We start from the raw sequence: 22,231 nt of genomic DNA on the forward strand, positions 1-22,231 counted from the left end.
GGTGTCATCAAAGACAAAATCATATAGAACCTCATGTTAGTAACAGAGCATCACCTTGAGGAAGAGAAACGAGCAATGGTCAGTTTCAGAGTTTTCCCAAGAGTGGGAACATTGGAAATTGTCTAGAAACTTCTCAGATGTTACAGTTTCTCACCTTTGGTAGCTTTAAAAAGGGTTGCCTAGTATTAATATATTTTTTCCTCATCAGACAAATATTACCTAGCTGATCTTCAGTCATTTCCATATTCGTTCTGTCATCTGTCTCCTATCTTGGAGATCCTAACTGCCTAGCAGATAGTGTTAACAGAACCCCAAAACTGAAAATATGATGTTAAGAAGTTTATCTAATTGAGGACTTTAATTTTCTCATTTGTAAAATGGAATTCCTATGCTTTCCTGGAAAAAATAATTATAAAAATAGAATTCCTGAAAATCACAGTGCTGAAAGCAAAAAACTACAAAAATATTCTTGGGCAGTTGCATGCACTTAGAATTTTAAGAAAACATTTGAAAAAATATATATCACACTAATGAAACTTAACATGCTGCCTAACTTTAATCACCAAAGACTAAACTAAGTACAGCCATACCATTTAACATTCAAAGAGTAAAGAGCTCCAGAACGCAATACAGCCATCAACAACACTGACAAAAGGAGGCTGGTGGCTCCAAAAACAATAGCACAGGGTGTAGTAGAGTGGCCTAGTTATACTTTTTGAACATCCATGCTACAACCCTGTAGAAGGATGCTATCCCCATTCCACAAATAAGAGACCAAAGGTCAGAGAGGACAGATGCCCAGGGCAGACAGTGAATACCATGGCCTGGATCTGGAGTTGGATCCAGGATCTGTGTTTGGCTCTGAAGCCTGGGCCACTATCCTTCATCACGCCTCCAGAGACATCTGGGACAAACTGCATTCTGATACAAATGCCTTAGAATTACAGAAGAGCAAAGAGAAACTGTTCCACAGGCATTTCACAACTTGCAGCCTAAAGTGAATGTCTACGCTTCTAAAATTGAGTAATTTAGTAAGTCAAATGTGTATGGCAGGAGAAAGGGACAGCTGATCCTGACTAGGACAATTAACGAACAAGCATTTTCTGTCTATTCTAGAACAATTTAACATTAGTTTGTTCTACCCAACTATTACCAAGAGGAATCAGAGTTGTAACTTCATTTATCTATGATATGACATATACAACAAAACTTAAACTTTCTGAATCAGACACAAACTTCAAAAACAAGACTATTTTCCCATAGACATTCAATTGAAAATTTCAGAAACAGTGCTTTTATTTTAAACATTCAAAGCAAGAGAGTCTTAAAGATTACTTACCTGTGATTAAACTTATGACCAAAGGAAATCCAGTCCTTTTCAATTAATACCTACATAAGAAAGAATATAACTATCATGGAGAGAAGCAAACAAAAAAATAAGAGATCACACCACCAATAATGTTGAGGAATTCACAGGCACTTGCAGCAGAAGTCACCATCTTCAAGTAACCTGCAAATGCGTGTACAGGCATTATCCACCCATATAGAGATGCAGGTGGCAAGGGCAAAGTTGAAGGTCATCCATAAGAACAGTGAATGGAAACGGATGTATAAAAATGTAGGAACCCCACCCACTGAATGCTTCCTGTGTGCCAGGCGCCGTTCACATTCCTTTACATATGATCTCATTTAACTGTGGGATAGGTATTCTCACTCTTTTAGAGGGGAAACTGAAGGAAAGAGTTGTCATATTCACCCAAGATCATGCTACTAGCAAGCAGATACCATTTCACAGCCCAGCTCTCCACTCCAAACCCCATCTCAACCAATGTGTGATGCTGCCTCTCAGTATGTCAATTACCAACCTCTTGACAAAAAACACACGGGAATGTTTTTCAGTGATCTTTTCTGCACATTAGAAGAATTCTAACATGATGGCTTTGGGGTATATTTGAAGTTTTAGTCCTACTTTGGAATTAGGGTTAACATGAATTTAAAAGTATGAAGCAGTCCAGATTATTATTTTTAAATTTTTATGTTATTTTGGTTTTGTATTTTATATTGTTTTATATTTTAAAATTTATTTTTTAGACAGGATCTCACTCAGTCACATAGGCTGGAGTGCAGTGACACGATCACAGCTCACTGCACCACGACCTCCTGAGCATGAGCAATCAGCCAACCTCGGCCACCCAAGTAGCTGGGGCCACAGGTGGGCTCTACCACACCTGGCTTATGTTTTATTATTTTTTGTAGAGACAAGGTCTCACTATGTTGCCCAGCCTGGTCTTGAGTTCTGGGGCTCCAGCAATCCTCCTTCCTCAGCCTCCCAAAATGCTGGGATTACAGGTGTGAGCCACCGCACCCAGCCTGGATTTAGTCAAGTAATATAGATAGTCTGATCAATATCGCCAATGCTCAAAGGGGCCAGAGATTTCCCCTACAAAGAAATATGAACTGGTGGAAGTCTGTTCTTGACAACTCTGAAGACATTTTCTTTAGGTTGTACATTTAATGGGGCACAATGAGAATGAGCTGAAGGTAGAAAAGGATGTGTGCAGGAGAACAGCCTAAGGGCAGTGCGTACTGGCAGCCTCTTCATCTCCAAATGCAAATGAAGGAATCCAGCCCTCCTCACCTCAGTCCATCAGGGGTCTGAAGCAGGAATAACATTTTGAGGTGTCAGTGCTATCACAGGTAACTGGAAGGTTTCTGACACTTCCAAAAAAGGAAAAAGGTCCCAGAGAGGAAGCCTGCCTCTTCTCTCTTGTCTGAGGGTGCTGCTGATATTAATAACGGAGACCCAGCAGTAAAGAGATTCCATTAGGGCTCCTTTCTAAGCATCCTGTAGCATGGATCATGATTGACTACAGCACTTTCTACCAAATCATGATTAAGAGGTTAATTCATTTTAAGGAACTTACACCAGATTAGCCAAAACTTCACCATCCCAGGCTACTATACAATACTCTGTAGTTGAAAGCAACATGTTATCTTTTGATGCCCACCTACAAGGTTCAAACTCTGTAGGAGGATATACTCGTAACTTCAGCAAACAACAACAAGAAAAGGCTGTGAAATGTTCAGTATTCTCTTCCCGAGATATGAAGGACTGCTTAAATCCCAGAAGTGAAAACAGTTTTTCCTACCAAGGACCTTTGGCATGCACAATATAGAAAATTTTTTCCCCAAATATTTTTTCTAAAATGTGTTTTCTGTTATATATTCACATTACCTCAAACCTGAAATACTTATGAGTAAATGATGTATCAAATTGTCTTACAAACTACCAAATATATTTGCCCCAAAACTTCAGTAGCATTGACTTGAAATGGTTTCAATATTCCAGAAATTCACCTCTTTATTCCAAGCCTATCTGATCTCCTCCCCTTTAATCCTGCTCAACTACTAAAAGAAAAATAATGCTGGCAAGAAAACAGTAGTTGAAAAACAGAGGTCCATTCCCGGTCAAGGCATCGCCTGTGGGAATGGCCCAGTGACCACACTCACCATGAAGCCCTTCAGAGTCCGGTAGTGCGGGTCCAGCAGCAGGCTCGCCACCGAGCACACCTGAGCAGTCCTGTCCCAGCCGTCGGAACAGTGAACAAGCACACTTGCCCCTTCCTCTGAAACTGCCTAGAAAACACACGATCCGCAAAGAGTCACAAGGAATGGCTGTAAAAAGGCAGAACCTTGGATCAGAGCCAGGTTTGTATATTACAGAAAGAAATGGCCAAAACAAAACACCTGTTCATGTATTTAGGACAGAGCCAGAGTGGCCTGTTGCTGGCAGCTAAAGCTTTCTCTTCCCATTCTGTGCATGCACTTAATAAATACAAGCATTCGTCCTATGCAAACGTACCTTCATGGCTTGTCATCTATTCCACCTCACCCTCTTCCCTCTGGGTTTCCACATTAAGACTTACTGAAATTCTGGAGTTGCTACCGGCCCCACCCATTTCCAAAAAGGAAAAGGCATAAATAGAAGTTACAAAACTGTGAACTTATAGATAAAAAGGTAAGAGTCAAGTAATGGATCCAAGTTTGGGAAAAAGAGGAAAAAACAAAGGTAAAAATGATACCAGAAAATCTCCGCTAAGAATTTCTATTTGCTATTGCAAATACACATCATTTTTACCTGAGTATCTTGGCAGGAAACATACACTGAGAAACATGGGAGAGATTTTATCACAGTATTTATCACTACCTAAAATTCCAGTTTTATTAGTTTATTAATACACTGTCTCAGCTGAGCGCAGTGGCTCATGCCTGTAATCCCAGCACTTTGGGAAGCCAAGGCGGGTAGATCACTTGAGGTCAGGAGTTTGTGACCAGCCTGACTAACATGGTGAAAACCCATCTCTACTAAATGTACAAAAATTAGATTGGCGTGGTGGCAGGCACCTGTAATCCCAACTATTCAGGAGGCTGACGCAGGAGAATCACTTGAACCCGGGGGCAGAGGTTGCAGTGAGCCAAGATCACACCATTGCCCTCCAGCCTGGGAAACAGAGCAAGACTCTGTCTCAAAACAAACAAACAAACATACTGTCTCCCACAGCAGAACATAAGCTCTATGAGGGAAGAGACTGGATCTGGCTTACTTGCGTCACATCTATAGAATATAGAATAGTACCTGGCACTAAATAAAGATTTGTTGAATAAATGATTACCTAATAAGGGGGAATATACCATACGTAGGGCGGAGTGCCCCATAGGGTCGTGGAGTGAGCCTTATGCTGTGCTGAGGCACAGGATCCAAGAAATAAAGAGACAGGACACAGAAATACAAAAAAATGCAGCTGGGCTCGTGGGGCCACGCCACCTATAAGCAGAGTCAGGTGAGGGTGGCAAGGTGAAGCAAGCGAGCCCCGAATCTCCAGAAGCATAAGTATTTATTGTGTATAGGTTAGGGGGCAGGGCAGTGAGTGAAATCATCTTTAAGGATAGTGATAGGGTCGTGAGCAATAAAACATAGGGTTCACCCCCCATTAGGTCACCTAGGCCAGGAGGTGGACAGTGCACAGCAAGGGACCCGTTCCCACGAAGGCAAGGGCCGTGTGCAGTAAGGGGTCCACCCCCATTAGGTCACCAAGGCTTAAAGGTGGGCCATGCACAGTGAAGAGGGTACAGTGTGCAATACTTCTATCTATGGGAAACTACTACTAAGATTTATAGGAGGATGCTTTAAGTCACATAGCAGTGACAGAGCTGTCATGGTTACCGCCACCTTCTGGCAGCTTCCAATGGATTCTATGGGAAGATGCTTTTCAAGCAGCACAGCAGCAAGAGCTGATAAAGTTCACAGTCACCAAGGTGGATTGCCGTTCTGAGGGCAGCCTTCCACAAGAACTGGAGCAAGGTCCTACAACTCCTTTATCAGGAGGAGTGGCTCTTGCCCCAAGCCTGCCATACAGCGGGTATCTTTACGATACTGAACGCTGCTGCCTGGGCCATGGATTCTTGTCCTGGTATAACTGTTTTCCCTTAAATCATGCTCTACACTGTGTCTGCTCTAGGCATTCCTCCGATTATAAGCTGTTTATCCCTCAATTCATGCTCTGTACTGTATCCACTCTAGGCATTCCTCTGATTATGAACTAAGATATAATTATAGGTATATATGTAGGGAAATATTCTTTAGGCACTCATACTATCAACTATTATATGATTATATATAGAGGATTATATAAAGGGAGCCTTCAAGCCCTATTTCTATAAACTAATATATAATTATGTAAAGGATTATATAAAAGGAAATAGCTGAGTAGTAACACTATAAAGTGAGATATTCCTCAAGCCCTAACTGTGCCAGGGTTCTGCTTAGCTCTCATTCCTCGGTGCCTATATGGGGAGTTACCCACACCATGGCATTGGGGAATACAAGGTTCTCTTTAGGTATAAATCTGAGGAATTTATTTTTTTAAAAAAAAACTAAACAACACAAAGACACTGCATTCTAAAACAGCTTATATGAAAGTTACAGCAACATTTGCTATGGCAGAATGGAATCTACCTTCCAGCTACAGAAACATGACTTTGGCTAAAAGAAGGATCTACTGGATGTAAGCCCCAAGCCCCTCTCACTGAAGTAACTCACATTTGGTTGTATTCCACAAAAAAGTTCTTTCCTCCATCCAGTATTAAACCTAATGGAAGAAAATACTCTGGAAATATTTGCTCACAGCGCTGACACACTGTCACCTAAGCACTGTATTTGGCAAAATCACATCTTCACTGCACAAACTATATGGAGTTCCACAAAGCCAGCTACCCTGTCAGTGCAGTGCAGCTTAGGGCAGGGAAGCCCATGGCGGGATATCCCCATTTTGAAGTCAGAGTGGCTTGCTGATCTGTCCCTTAATTTCTCCACAATTGCATACCTTTGCAATGAAGATTCCTGCATCCATTATGGCCTTAATGTGCCTTAGCCAGCCAGAGTTCTCCAGACCCCACAGGAAGTCACTCATGGAGGGAGATTTAAGTTCACACACTGCAAGATAAATCATGTTATAAAAGCAAAATCAAGGTATGCTCTCATTTTACATATGCTCATGTTTTATAGGTAGTTTGTTAATGATTCCTTTCTTATAATAGATATTTTCTGGAAGACTTAAGTCAAAATAAATACCCATGTTTACTAAACTTGATTCTATTGAACCATTTCAAGGAAGGCTTCTTTGCTCCCAGGGAATACTATACTTGTTTACAAGTATATATGTAAAGTTTAAATCCTAATATTAATGAAAATCATTAAGAGTTCTGGCAGAAAACATCTATTTGCCTTTCCAGCAAAGATATTAAAAATGGGGCACTAAGGAATACTTGAATTCAGAGTGCTATGGGAAAAAATCATATAACTCATTGTAGCAGCTACCCACTTAGAAGTTTCCATCACCCAGCCACTTCAGATTAGGAGTGTTGTAAAAACAAGAGAGAGCGATCCTAAAATTCTTAAATGCACATGATCAAACTCCTCTTGCCAATAACTCCCACCCAATGGGAGTAAGGCCTTTAAGCTTCAAAATAAGATATATACCTCTGATCCAATTCTACAGCATCAGGGTAGGGGCTTTCCCTTTGGGTGAAAAGGAAGAAAACCTAGGATCCCAATGATATCTATATTTACCCAACTAAGGCAGGTGTATAAACACTTCTTTATTATTACAAACCACCAACTTTCCCCTCAAGAACTTCTTTTATTTAACATAAAGCATTAAAAAGCTTCAGAGCTAGTGTCCCAAGCACATATCACAAATAGTGCATTCCAAAGACAAGGTTTAGACCTATAAAGCCCTATCAAGTCTTATCAATCAACCACTGAAAATTAAATGATCTACAGATCTTTTAGTTTATTTGATTGTACTCTGTGATACAGTAAACACATGTGGGGAACAGGGAGCCCTCTGTCGTACCCCGACTCCATGAGCAATGAGCTGTGTAATCTTGTACCTGCTATTCCACTCTCTGAGCAGCAATTTCTCCATTTTTAAAATGGGGAAGGTGTACTAAATTATATCCTTCCAACTCTACACCCCCAGGTTCAACTTTGTGAACGCTTTGAAAGCACTGTGCATATGGAACACATGGCAACCATTAACAAAAATATTTTATCAGATGCCCTGCCTCCAAGTATGCAGATCAGAGGATTCACTCTGATTTCCTGAAACATAAAAGCCACACACAAGCCTAAGTAGTTACATTCTGAGACACAGATGACAACAACATTGAAGAAAATAACACTGAAATTCCCAGCAAAACCCAACCTAAGAAAACCATATTTTGAGTATGTTCAGGCAAGATTCCAAAATCTTCCTTCCAAAAGCCTGCCCCTGACCTGGAAGCACAGCGCTGAAGACCTAATAAGCAGTTGGTGAAGTGGGGGCCCTCTGAATTTGCTCTGATTCAGAGCACTGCCTTTCTTTCCAAGGCCACAGTGTTGTCCGCTCAGCACCTCAGGCCCAGCATCACAGGCAGGAAGACACTATGTGTCTGTTAATTACATGCAGAATGGTAAAGAAAATGATGCTTAGTGGGAGGCCAGTGAAAAATACACAGACTGATTCAAAGACCCTATGGCTCTATTAGCCCTGTATCCCTGAACAGTCAGCCGTGGGCTGAGAATTTCCAAGCTTACAGTTTTAATCATTAAAAGTTATGACATATTTTAACATGTAAAGACTAAAAAGTAATGTTAACACACCCAGACAATGAAATATTATTCAGTGATAAAAGGTGATGAGCTACCAAAAGACATAGAGGGAAGTTAAATGCACAGTGCGAAAGGAAGGAAGCCAACTTTTCATTGAAAAGACTACATATTATATGAAGTCAATTGTATAATCTCCTGGAAAAGGCAAAACTATGGAGACAGCCCAAAAATCACTGGCTGCCAGGGTTTAGGGTGGTGAGAGGAATAAATAGGTGGAGCACAAGAATGTTCAGGGCAGGAAAACAATTCTGTCCACTATGAGAGTGCATACATTCATTATCAAACATCTGCCAAAACCCACAGAATGTCCAACGGCAAGAGTGAACCCTACAGTGGACTTGGATACTGATGTGCCAGTGCAGGTGCACTGCTCACAACAATGCACCACTCTATGAGGGACGATAATGATGGAGGAGGCTGTGCATGTGTGCGGGCAGGGCGAGATGGGACTCTCTGTACCTTCTGTTCAATTTTGCTGTGAATCTAAAACTGCTCTTTAAAAAAAAGTACTTAGGTAAACTTACAGAACCGGAAGCAGCGTGTAATTCTCTTCCCTTTCGCGGCCATCACCTAAGCGGGAGCTGCCAAAATGAAGTCCAATCCCTTTGTGACTTCCGACCGAAGCAAGAATTGGAAAAGGCATTTCAATGCACCTTCCCACATTCGCAGGAAGATTATGTCCTCCCCTCTTTCCAAAGAGCTGAGACAGAAGTACAACGTGCGATCCATGCCCATCCGAAAGGATGATGAAGTTCAGGTTGTACGAGGACACTATAAAGGTCAGCAGATTGGCAAAGTAGTCCAGGTTTACAGGAAGAAATACGTAATCTACATTGAACGGGTGCAGCAGGAAAAGGCTAGTGTCACAACTGTCCATGTAGGCATTCACCCCAGCAAGGTGGTTATCACTAGGCTAAAACTGGACAAAGACCGCAAAAAGATCCTTGAATGGAAAGCCAAATCTCGCCAAGTAGGAAAGGAAAAGGGCAAATACAAGGAAGAAACAATTGAGAAGATGCAGGAATAAAGTAACCTTATATACAAGTTTTGATTAAAACTTGAGGAAAAAAAAAAGTACTTAAAAACATAATCATGTAACAGACACTCAGCTTGGCCACAACTGCTTCAGATCTCACTTAAGAAATAAACAACACACACACACACACACAAAAAAAAAAAAAAAAAAAAAAGCCTGGGCACAGTGGCTCACACCTGTAATCCCAGCACTTTGAGAGGCCAAGGCAGAGGATCATTTGAGCCCAGGAGTTCAGACCAGCCTGGATAAAGTAGTGAGACTCAGTCTCTACAAAAAAGATTTTTAAAATGCCTGGAGTCCTAGCTACTTGGGAGGCTGAGGCAAGACGATCACTTGAACCCAGGAGTTTGAGGCTGCAGTGAGCCATGATCATGCCATCCCACTCCAGCCTGGGTGATGACAGAGCCAGATTCTGTCTCTTAAAAAAAGAAAGCTACAAATAAAGTCTCGTATTCTCCTGCTTCTTTTCTTTGAAGTTTGTTAATATTCCCAAGAATTTTTTGTCCTTTCACTACCTACATACTAGCTGTGTGGGCTTGGGGAAGTTACTTAGTCTCTCTGTGCCTCACCTTCCTCAGATGTAAAGTGGTAATACCCTCCGTATCAAAGGGTTACTGTTATTTATGTTAGCCCATATTACTGCTATTATCCTCAAATAATATTTTATATGTATTCAAATTTACATATATATCAGTCTTTGTAATTTGTCTTCATCCAACTTTTTTAGATATCCATATTATATAAGTAAATTTCATTAATTTTAACAGCTATATAATATTCCACTCCATATCTCAAATTATCCATTCCCCTACTGGTGACAATTGTTTCCTCTTTTTCAATATTTACAAACAGTACACTTAAAAAAAATCTTTTCACAATCTCCTTGTGGAAAGTCTCCCTGTACCTGGATTTCTATAAATGAAATGGGCTGGGTCAGAGGGCTCCTAAGTCTTCAGCTCTATCACATACAGTTGGCCCTGTGTACTCTCGTACTCCACATCCTTGGAGCCAACCAACCATAGAGCAGAAATATTTGGGGGAAAAAAAGGAACAATAACAACAAAAAATAATGCTAACAGAAAACAATACAGTGTAACAACTGTTTACACAGCATCCACGCTGCAGTAAGTATTGTAAGCTAGAGATAATCTTAGATCTGTGGGAGGAGGTGCATCGGTTCTATGCAAATTCACCATGTTATTAGGTAAGGGACTTGAGCATGTGGATTTGGGAATCTGGGGACTGGAAACAATTCTCCTTGGATACTGAGGGATGACTCTACTGCCAAATTGCTCTTGAAAAGGGCTGCAGTGGTTTTTGATCTCACCAGCAGGTGGTAACGTTCCTTTCCCCATATCCCAACTAATAACGCTGGGTAACGCTGATGCTTTAAGTTGTGCCCATCTTACAATATTTCTCTAAGAATATTAATGCCAGTTTTTGTTTTCTTCTCTGGATTTTGTTTTCTAGACTTTTGAAAATTTGTTTGCTTACATATATGTGTTGGGGGGTGTGGTCTCTGTCATGCATGTTGAGCTTTCCTCAATTTTCTGGTAATTTCTGCCTGTCTGTTCACATATAAGAGTAAGACACAGGAAGCTGGCTGGCAGTGCCGTGTGCCATGTGCAGGCTTTCTTAGCTGCTAGGCTTTGCGATGGGGGATTTGGCTGATGGAACAATCTGCAAGTCCTTTGTCTTGGATGTTTGCAGGCCCCAGCATGGAATCTTCCAAACACCTGAGTGCATCATATTGGATGCCAACTTCCTAAGAGGAGAACTGGGCAGTAACCATGGGTCTCATTCTTCCATACTTAGACTTTCACTTAACCTGTTTTTCCCTGGCATTCCCTGCCCCTCTTGCAGCTTTGCCTGGTGCTCCTGATCCAAGTCCCCATAGTCAACGTTTCCAGAAAGGCTGACTTTCCAGAAAGTGCATCACCATCTTCTCTTGTGGAAGTGTGGGAAGAGCCTTCACTAGGCTGTACAGGGGAGGAAGGAGGCTTGGATCCAATGAACTGCTTCTTGTGCAAACGTTCAGCTAGTCCTCTTGTTTCAGAGACACCTGATAGCTCGAATTCCAGAGATTGTCTAAGGATCTGCACTTCTATTTGGCTTTCTTTGGGGGTTCTCATACTTCTGCCATAAACTGCAGCTTTTTTTTCTAGTCTTTTTTTCTACTCTATTTATCACTCATCCATTTATGTTGCAGCTTTTATATTTCTGTTTCCATTACCTCCTCTTCCAATCTCTTATCCTTTTGTATTTTTGCCTTTTTTTCCATTTCATTATCACTTTAGTGGGGAGTCAGAAGGAAGTGGGTAAATTACTGTATGTTGTGTTTAACTGGAACAGAAACAAGAAATTTGGGCCTGTGCAAGCCATCTGCTGAAATTGAGATCCCCTACATCAAACTGAGCTGTTAAAAAAAAAACCATTCATGCACTCCAGGCAATGACCAGGAAACCAATCTCTGCCCGGACCCGGCATGAGGAAAAGAAAAATCTGAAACCTGGGCCTGGTCTCACACGTGTGAGATCCAAACACACCTTCCTTATGCACAGAAGCCCCCAAGAGGAGGAATTCTCATGTTGGGCCAAAAATCTCAGACGCCCAACAGATGCAAACCAAAAGCTGCTTAGGAGCAATGCTTCCACTATTCTGTAGAATCCCACAGAAAAAGCTGCACTGAAGGCAGGTTTACAACATACCAGAAAACAGCATTCATGATGATGGCAGCAGGCAAATGAAAAAGATACAGGATGAGCACCCCGAGAACCCGATATGATAGAGCAGTCATCTGGAACAGTATTTAACCTAAAGGTTACTGGAACTGGAGCAGGAGGATGGAAGGCTCCCACACACATAACAGGTGGTGTTCCCGACGTGTCTGGACTCACTCTTCCAGTGGTTCTGGGAGGAATCGCTGTTGGCCATTGCAGTGGGGTCCCACCCTATCATGTCAGCTAATTCACAGCCAGGCTTCCTGAGAGTCTCTAGTCTGGATGGTTCCAGGTGAGGGTTTGATACAGGTATTTTGCATGTTTGGAAAGTGACATGAAGCGGCAGCTGAAGCAGCCATCCCCGCCCACTCCAATCTGTCCTCACTCCCCTGCCTCCGATGGCCAGTCCTGTGCCCCCCAGGGACACCTGACACAGGAGAAGCAGCCTCCACAGGCGTTCCCTCCAGCCCCCACTGCAGGCCTTCGCCAGTGACTTGTCCTCTGCTCTTCAGGCACCCAGCTCTGCACCCTACATCCCCGACGTCTCCTGAAAACAAGGCCCTTTCCAAACCACTGCTCACTGTCCTGCTTCCCTGATCAAACTCGCTGACACTTCCAGATCTTTTTATCAGCAGGGATTTCACATTAGCTTAGTCTGCCATCTTGGGGAAATAGGAAGACCTCCTTGTTTAACTTAGATTTTAGTATTATGTGAACTAAACTGTACATCTGAGTAATAATCATGACATACGCATGGGCAATAGCATGTAGCAATGTTTCAGGGCTTCAGAGGCAGACACAGCTGCACTCAAACTTCAGCTCTGCCCATGCCCAGGATGGTCACTTGGGCTCGTTACTGAGCCTTGCTGTCTTCAAACAGAAAATGGGGATAAAAATACCTTCCTCAAACAGTTGTTGTGAAGATGATATAAGATAATACAAATAAGCGTTACACTGCCATAAAGAAGATTCCCAAAAATGGCGGCAATGATACATATTTTATTATCTGTCCCTCCAGCAGAGTGTCCCGGGAGGAAGGAGGTGTTAGACACCCTCGAACATGTGAACGCTGAAGTATGAAAAGTTAAGGCATGAAGTGATCAATGGCAGAAAGACATCTCAAATGCAGGTCTTTCAAAAGACGAACCTAGAGTTTTTGCCACCACACCGTAGCTACCTTGGTGGGCTACATACCAGATACCAGACACTCTTCTAAATGCTTTATATAGATTAGCCTTAGCTTTTCAATCCTCAAACAATCATTATGAGGAAGGCACTTATTATTCTCATTTTTGATGCGTGGAAACCAGCGCAAACAGAGGCTCAGGGCTTGTCCAAAGTCTCCCAGCTGATGGATAAGTGGTGAGGCTAGGATCCAGCCTGGCTCCGGGGTTCATGCTCTTAATCAATGCCTCTCAACCTCAGCTTGTTATTTTTTCATAATTCAACATGAACCAATCTTGGTTCCCAAATACCAACAGCTTAAAGGCTGTGCTTTCTATTACTTATAATAGTGCCACCCTGATGTAGTAATAACTAGTCACATGTGGCTCTGAAACACTTGAAATATGTCCAGTCTGAATTGAGACAGATATGCTGTTAAGTGTAATATATAAGTCAAATTTTAAAGGCATAGTACACAAAAAAACATGCCAAAACACCTCTTTATTAGCTTTTTATTCTGATAACGTTAAAATGATAACATTTGGGATATACTGGGTTAAATAAATGTTATTAAATAATATAAATATTATATATATGACATAAATAATATGAAAATTTCTTTTTACTTTAATGTGGCTACCAGAAAGTTTAAAATTTCAAATCTTTTCTGTACTTGTGTCTTGCATTATACTTCTATGCACACTGTTGACTTAGATTGCTCAAGGAAGTTTAATCACAAGTCTTCAAACGTTTTTGCACATGTACCTCTAAAACATATTCCCTTATACATCCTGAGATGATGCATCACAGCACGACTGAGGGTGTGATGAAGGATATGTTTGTTTTTTTGTAAGGTGGCAACAAGGCAATTAGGAAGGGAGCTGGGAAGGGAGACCCAGCTTTGGCCCCTGGAGCATTCTGAGGCCGGGAATGTAATGGTAGTAAAACGGACATACAGAAGTTGATGATCTAAAAGCTGAATTCCATAAAGTAATATACCCAGGGTGAACCTCAAAAAGTCTTCCTATGAACTCAGGGGTGCATGGCCCAGCTGGAAGACAGACAGCAGAATCTGATGCAAAGGATAAAAGGCCAAATGCCAGCCACAAGTTAAAACTGAGCAAGCCCTGTCCTTCTAGAGATCTGTCGCCTCGTGACAATGCCCAGCAACACTGGAGAGGCCCTCCAAGCATCAGGCTCACTTCTGCCTGTGCACACGGCCCTGAGACACAGCCCAGTGGGAAGCATGGCAAATTCCAGCACCTTCCATGAGCACTCACCACTCCCTGGATGCCTGCTGTTTGGGCTTTCTGTCCAACCCCAGGCCGTGACCCAAAGTGTTCAACTTAATCCTAAAATACACACATTCCACTGTGTGAAGTCTCAGGATGCAGATAACATTCTCTTGCAGTCTTTTTTTTTTGCTAAAAAGGCCAAACTTTGAAGTAGTCATTGTAGGGCTTAGGCTAGTTAGCAGGCCTGTAGAGTATCTTGGCCTCCAAGCTCTGAGGCTCAGCCCAGAAACAAAAGATCCTTCCCTTCCCCACAAGGCATGTTAATGACTGCAAGTTTAAAAATAAAGACACCAGGCTTGCCAGCTAACCTGGAGATGGCCAGCGACAAAAGCAAGAGAGGAATGGATGGCCACAGGACCAGGCCCTAGAATGTCCTGCCAGAGAGAATGTCCTCACGCTTCTCTGTCCGTTTAGCTCTCAGCAACGGGACAGGCTGCTGCAACGCTCACCACGTCAGCACTAAAAAGACTCCTTGTTTAACATTTCTGTTTTCAGGAACATTAAAACTGCATGCGCTAAGTAAAATAACCCCACCAGGTTCTCAAGCAAAGTGAACCAATGAGAGTGCTTTCTCTCCCTGTGTGCTGAGTGGCAGCTTGAAAAGCAAAGAGGTCTGCAGATGATTAATAGACATGGCCAGATGGGGGTATCCTCAAGACTGAAACGATTAGCACCTGGATTTTTAAATAGAAAACTGTTGGGTTTGTTTGGATAAACTCAGGATGAGGCAGAAATACTGATTTGTTCACTCTTGTTGCCAAACCCAAACCAATATTTACAAACCATTTTGCTGAACAAAGTTCATTTCAGCTGACATCAGAGGCATATGCCACAAACTGCAGACAACGGGGCTTACTAATCGGGAGTTTCATGCCCGGGTCTTATAATATTTGTTTTATGGCCGGGCACGGTGGCTCACGCCTGTAATCCCAGCACTTTGGGAGGCCGAGGCAGGTGGATCACAAGGTCAAGAGATCAAGACCATCCTGGTCAACATGGTGAAACCCCGTCTCTACTAAAACTACAAAAAATTAGCTGGGCATGGTGGCACGTGCCTGTAATGCCAGCTGCTCAGGAGGCTGAGGCAGGAGAATTGCCTGAACCCAGGAGGCGGAGGTTGCGGTGAGCTGAGATAGCGCCATTGCACTCCAGCCTGGGCAACAAGAGCGAAACTCCGTCTCAAAAAAAAAAAGAAAAAAGAAAAAAATATATATATTTGTTTTATATAACAGGATAACTATATGTCATAAACATATATAAACTACAGTTAAAAAATTAAAAAGCAAAGAAAATATATATAATTTTCAGACCTCTGCAAATGTAGAATTTACTTAGAAGAAAATAAGCCTCAGATAATCTGCCTGAGATATTTCCTCTATCACTCTTATTTTCTCCTATACAGTTGCTGGGTGGGGTCAGCAAGGGTGCAAAAAAAAGTCTCCATTTGAACCCTGTGAGGTTGTCTTTCTTGTACCCTGAGATCTGAAGTGGAAACGTACATGGCCCTCCGTTAATTGCCAGCCCAACACACATCTAAGTTCTGCCAATGTTTGATCTATCCCTTTTCCATTTTGGAGTCGTGAAGCCAAGATCCACAAAATAGTCTTCAAAGAACTGGCAAAATGATGATAATGTCCCTGTACTGAACATCCCACAGGTGAAGCCATTCAAAGAGGACTTAATTATGGCCCATACAATGAAAGTCTTCAGTTTAGCCTACAGGAGCCCCTCACCATATACTCCAGAATACTCATTACCACTGGCCTAAAGGAAATGGAGCAGCAAGTCCATAGAATAATGTGCTAATAGTATTTATGAATGTAAATTTTGTGTCTAAAGACAAATTCTCAGTATATGGTGGTAACCTGTTCTATCTTAGGTTTAACATGTAGTAAGGATAGTAAGATGTAAATATTAATGGCTGAGGTATGTGAAACTTTGCAGCAAATAAAAAACATGTGGCTGGGCGCAGTGAGTTGTGCCTGTAATCCCAGAGCTCTGGGAGGCCAAGGCAGGAAGACTGAGCCTAGGAGTTCAAGACCAACCTGGGCAATGTAGCAAGACCCGATCTCTACAAAAAGATTTTTTTAATTAGCTGGGTGTAGAGGTGCACGCCTGTAGTTCCAAATAACTCAGGAGGCTGAGGCAGGAGGATCACTTGAGCCCAGGAGTCAGAGGCTGCTGTGAACTACAACTGCACCACTGCACTTCAGCCTGGGCAACAGAGGGAGACCCTCTCTCTTATTTTAAAAATATGTATGTGTGCGCCCATTTTTGTTACATCTGCCGTATGTAAATGATGAGGCTTTGTGCTTTCCTCTCAATGAACCCTCATAAACTCCCATCTAGAGTGGATAGAATTATCTTTTTTTTTTTATTTTTGAAACTGAGTCTTGCACTATCACCCAGACTGTAGTGCAGTGGCACGATCTCAGCTCACTGTATCCTCTGCCTCCCGGGTTCAAGCAATTCTCCTGCCTCAGCTTCCAGAGTAGGTGGGACCACAGGAAACACCACCACACCTGGCTAATTTTTGCATTTTTAGTAGAGACAGGGTTTTACCATGTTGGCCAGGCTGTTCTTGAACTCCTGACCTCTGGTGATCCACCTGCCTCAGTCTCCCAAAGTGCTGGGATTACAGGCAGGAGCCACCACACCCAGCGATAGAATTATCTTGATATATAAAGGAGGAATGGCCTCAGATGCTAGCAACACAGCAAATACACTGGGATAGAAATCTAAATCCCTTGACTCCACTTTCCATATTATTTTCACTAAAAAAAAAGAGAATAATTAAAAATCAATATACAAACTGAGCCAGGATGAACAGAAATTGAACTGAAGCCAGGATTCAAGGGATGTTAACATCGAAATAGGGAACTCAAAGCAAATGGCACAAGAGAAGCTGAGACTGGGAAAAGGTAGGGACATTGAGAGTCTGGAAACACTGGCATGGATGTACAGTGGCAGGCACTGGAGAGAGGGCCGGGAATCCCGGAAGACTGACGTGGTAGCTGCCAATTACTAACGCGGTAAATGAGTGGTACATGCAGGAGAGGACGCAGGGTGGCGATCATTCCAACGCTTCATGCAGGCACAGAAAGTTTCTAGGACCAACACTCTCATACACTTTGAGACTGTACTGTCACTGGCAAGCAAATACTGAACTGGCAAATGTCAACTAGAGCCTTAGGGAAAACAGCTTCTCTTATCACTAAATTTAGCCACATCTGTCTTGAGTTTGATGGGATACACTTTCTTCTACAAGCACTTACTTTGTAATTGTCCTAGTTCTCTGATTAACAAAACAATACAATAATTCTGAGGGTGAACATTTTAAAATTAATTTTTAAATTGTCTCAGTGAACTGTAAAATACAGCATCACTGGGAGAAATATAGCTACCGTTCTCTCCTTAAATCACCTTTTCTGTTCTCCTTTTGATAACGTCAAATAAACTTTCTGGTTTTGACATCCAGTTAAAACATTCAACCATGACTTAACCAGGGAAGGCCCTCACTGAGATCACTAATAAACAAGCATGATCTTTCCTTCCGGCCAGATTTCTGCCCTATGTCAAAACTGGTTACTTCTTTCAGAGTGAATGAATGAAGCATTAGTCTATCCAATGCCTGGCATCCAGAACACCCTCAGTCACTGTTTGATAAACAGATGCACGTCTGAAATAACTGTCCAGGCTCCTGAGTGTTTAGGACAGTACTTACTACAAGCAGGTATTGTGCCTGAGGCTCTGTAGAAATCATCTACCCTTCAGGGCAGATTCACTCTGGATTTTCAAAATGGAAAGACTGAATTAAAGAAGTTGACCAGGCCATCCGCGGTTACACAGCCAGTAAGTTGAGCTGGAATCCACCCACAGCACATGCATCCATGCTCTTCCTCTAGCCTGTGCCTCTGTGCTTAGTATATGATTGTCCAGATGGGCAGATCCCATCCAGCACTTGAGCAGATGCATTCAGAATCCATCCCCATTCAATACCAGAGAGGCAAAGCGCACACAATTCGTCCATTTCTTTCCTCTAAATGACTGCTCTGTTAGCCTGTGAAGCCTGACAGGCTCACTGGTCTAGCAGATCACTTGTCAAAAAGCTGTACAAGCTGCTATTTCCATGTAGAGCTACCTATTTTCACTGTAATGGGAAAGCGGGTTTTCTATATGGAAACCTAGGCCATGGTGCCAAATTTTGAGAAAAAAATGACGAGAAATTTCCAGTTATTATGGGTTGTCTCCTCCAATAGCTAAGTAATCTGAGGATATTAGTAATGGTTAAAAACTCAGACTACAGAAAACTGAAGAAGGACCACATTTACAGCCTTTCATTAGCTCACATCTGGTAGAATTTCACAGCATAAATTTGCAGGGAATGTGACAGGAAATACTTTAAAATGAAAAGCTTAAATTTGCAATATCTACAAAAAAAATGGAATCCGTCTTCCATTTCCTCAAGGCTGAATTAGCCAGCACCCATAAAGACATGAGGTAAGGAGGAACATGTCAAGCAAAAAGGACATCTGAACCGACAGCCAGAAGCTCTCCCCTCTCTGAGCAGAGAGAACTACTTCATGGACACTTTGGAGCGGGGTGTGTCAGGGGCTGTTCCCTTTAGACCTTGGTTCCTCCAAGGCGACTTGACAGGGAGACCGGAGCAGGAAGCAAACGTGTGACCGTAATACCCACCACGATGGTGCCTCCCATGACAACTCCAAGTTCCTTGCCTCCAACCATCTTTCCACACTGAATGAAGATTCCAGTTAATCAGGCTTCAAAACCTTTGCATGGAAGAACGGATCAGATATCATCTCTAGAGCCACCTGATTTTGCCACAAAACATTGTCAACAGTCAATGACCATCATGCCAGGGAGTATTTTTTTAAGTGGTTATATTTTAAGGCCTGCTAAAAAGATTCCAATCTTTCAGAATGGATCTGCTTGGCCCCCTTTCACACAGCCCCTGACTGCACAATCACCCACATCACTGAGCTGATGCGGGGCCTGCATCCCACATGCTCTGGGGTCACTTCCCCGGCTCCGCTGTCAGGCTAAGGTTTGCAAGTCCATAGAACAACTTGCTCGGAAAATACTCGAAGGTCTGGTGTGTTGTTTATTAAACCATTTTTGATGAACATGCGCTGACTGCATACAGATCCTATTATGAGACAAGCGCTTCTGTGCCTCTGAAAATTGTGCTTATAACTCCTTGTCTTTGGAATAAAGAAATTCAGAAAATTTACCCATAGGAAGGCATGGGGGTCTACCAAATACTTGTCTGGCTGACTGAATTCATCTACAGCCCATCAACATATCCATTTCATTGAGTGCTTATTTTAAAATACATTATTGCTTCCCAAGAGAAAACATACCCACCTTACTTTGGAAAGCACTTTATGGTTTGCAAGAAATTCTTTTAATGGTTAAAGAGGGAAGCTATGTTACTTACAATGCTTTACAAATACAGAAAATGAGATTTGTTCAAGTTTACTCAGAGACTAAAGCAAAAACCCAAACCTAGGACTTCACACACTGAGGCCACGGGACCTTCCACACCAACCCACTACCTCTAGTGGCAGAAAAGCCTAGTGGTTAAGAGTGGGGCATCTGAATTCACACTAAGTAGGTAAACATGTTGGTTCTACCACTTACTATTTTGAGCTGACACAAGTTTCTCAGGCTCTGTGCCTCAATTTCCTCATCTGTAAAATGAAGGTAACAGTAGCAACAAGTGCAGTGAGAATTACTTGAGCAAATACATCTTTAAAAACTGGAAACGTGTCCAATACATAGTAAGCCCTCCAAAAATGTATCTTCATTACTACGTGAGATGGTTATAACGATGCTTGCGGTTCATATAATGATCCTTGTGGTCACAAGCTGTAAGCTTGTCTTATATCAGAACCACCACTCAACAAGGATCACTATAATATGATAACAAGTGTTAGGTTAAAACATTGCTTTGTAAATGTGACAATGGAAAGGATATTTTTAAAAAACAATTTAATTAAAAAGTGTAATACACCAGACTCTAACTGGAGAGAGGCACTCCTGTTGGCCTTGAAGAAACAGGCTGCCATGTTGTGAACAGCCAAACTTCCACATCAGGAAGTTTGAATGGGGAAGAATCTCCTTTCCCCATTCAAACTTCCTGATGAGAATGCAGCCCAGCTGTAACTTTGCAGTCTTGAAAGACCCTGAGAAGAGGGTCCCTGGGTTCCCATTTATGCTTGAGACACATCCAGACTCCTACCCTACAGAAACCATGAGATAATAAGTATCGTTTTTTAAAAAAGGAATATACTAACCATAGCAAATATTTTGTAAATAAAGAAGGAAAAAGGGAAAAACGTCACTCTCATCCTTCCATGCTAACCCAATGATCATTCCGGACATGCTCTCCTAGTCTTTCTTCATACAAATGATTTACTATATAGGGCATAAGAATGTGGAAACAATTTTACAACCTGAATTTTTCACTTGCATTATACATATTCTCCCATGTTAGTACATATAGTCTTCACATTTGGTATTTTTCATGGATGCAAACTTTTCTATCAATAAGATGAAGTAAAATTAATCAGTCTACTACTATTAGTCATGTGGACTTCCAATATTCTAAACACTACTATCAACACAGGCACATCTATATCTTCATTTTATTTTATTTTATTTGAGACAGGGCCTCACTCTTTGTCACCCAGGCTGGAGTGCAGTCACAATCATGGCTAACTGCAGCCTCAACCTCCCAGGCCAGATGATCCTCCCACATCAGCTTCCTGAGCAGCTGGAACTACAGGTGCACACCACCATGCCTGGCTGATTTTTTTTTTTTTTTAATGTTCTGTAGAGACAGGGTCTCACTGTGTTGCCCAGGCTGGTCTCAAATGATCCTCAATGTCTCAGCCTCCCAAAGAGCTGGGATTATAGGTGTGAGCCTCCATGCCCTTCCTATATCTTTATTTATTTTTTAATATTATTTTGATTTTGTCCCTAAGAGGAAGCAACCTGGTAAAAACTATCTCTAAACAAAATATGTCTCTCTAAGCCAATTTAAATAATACTATAAATATTTAGAATACTAGTTTTACCACATTCTTTTCAGTAGTGTCTTAATTTGTAAAACATTGGGTGACAAATGGTACTTTGAAGTTTTACCTTACATTTCTCTAGTTTGGTAGTTTACATGTTTATCTACATGTTTGTTTCAACTTACTGTTTAGTCTTTTAAAAAATTATGTTTCTTCATCTATAGAAAGCAGATAATACCACACACTGCACGTAACTGTTGTGAAAATCAGATACAATCATTTAAGTGAAAATACTTATGACATGTGGCAAAGAGCAGTTGCTCAATTTTTAGTTTAATGACTACACTGATGAATAAGTGGTCAGTTCAATAGAACCAAACAATGGCCAACAGTATTAATCTAATAGTCATGTGGAAGGCAGGCACAAAGCTACTCATGGGGAGAAAGTGAAATTTTCTAGGTGACCTCCAAAAGATGGCAAGTTGATTGAAAGAGGAGGAAGATGTGCCTCCTGTGTCTTTCCTATCAGTGCCTGCCGACCTTCAGAGCAGATATGAAGAGGTGTCCCAATGGGGCACAACCTCAACAAGTGGAGACGTGCGAGTCATTCCATGCGCCTCTCTACCTTCCTCTTCACTGCTCTCCCCAACACCCAGGATAGCTAAAATATAAAAGCTCCACTTCTGCTAATAACAATACTCTCGGCCTTGGAAAGCGACTATTCTGGGCTCTTCTACTGACTGTTTTAATGGATGGAGCCGGAA

At 41.9% G+C, this 22,231-nt stretch overlaps 3 protein-coding genes across 4 annotated transcripts in view; 2 read left to right on the forward strand and 1 right to left on the reverse strand.

Annotated features, from left to right (window-relative positions):
• The window catches only part of VPS37A (VPS37A subunit of ESCRT-I), an 89,918-nt gene that overhangs the window by 63,966 nt on the left and 3,721 nt on the right, over positions 1–22,231 (forward strand). The window lies entirely within an intron of this gene.
• Positions 1–22,231, reverse strand: part of MTMR7 (myotubularin related protein 7) — a 118,850-nt gene that overhangs the window by 8,649 nt on the left and 87,970 nt on the right. For both annotated transcript variants that reach the window (XM_037742403.1, XM_017539627.2), the window contains 3 exons: positions 6,384–6,493; positions 3,511–3,636; positions 1,340–1,389 (listed from right to left, as the gene is read on the reverse strand). In XM_037742403.1, coding sequence (XP_037598331.1) covers positions 1,340–1,389; positions 3,511–3,636; positions 6,384–6,493 — 286 coding nt within the window. The remainder of the gene's footprint in view (positions 1–1,339; positions 1,390–3,510; positions 3,637–6,383; positions 6,494–22,231) is intronic.
• Positions 8,735–9,274, forward strand: LOC108311984 (60S ribosomal protein L26-like). The gene has a single exon (XM_037742408.1). The coding sequence runs from the start codon at positions 8,802–8,804 to the stop codon at positions 9,237–9,239; it is 438 nt and encodes a 145-aa protein (XP_037598336.1). The 5' UTR covers positions 8,735–8,801; the 3' UTR covers positions 9,240–9,274.

This window comes from Cebus imitator, unplaced genomic scaffold, assembly GCF_001604975.1.
Source record: "Cebus imitator isolate Cc_AM_T3 unplaced genomic scaffold, Cebus_imitator-1.0 Scaffold120, whole genome shotgun sequence".
Lineage (NCBI taxonomy): Eukaryota > Metazoa > Chordata > Mammalia > Primates > Cebidae > Cebus > Cebus imitator.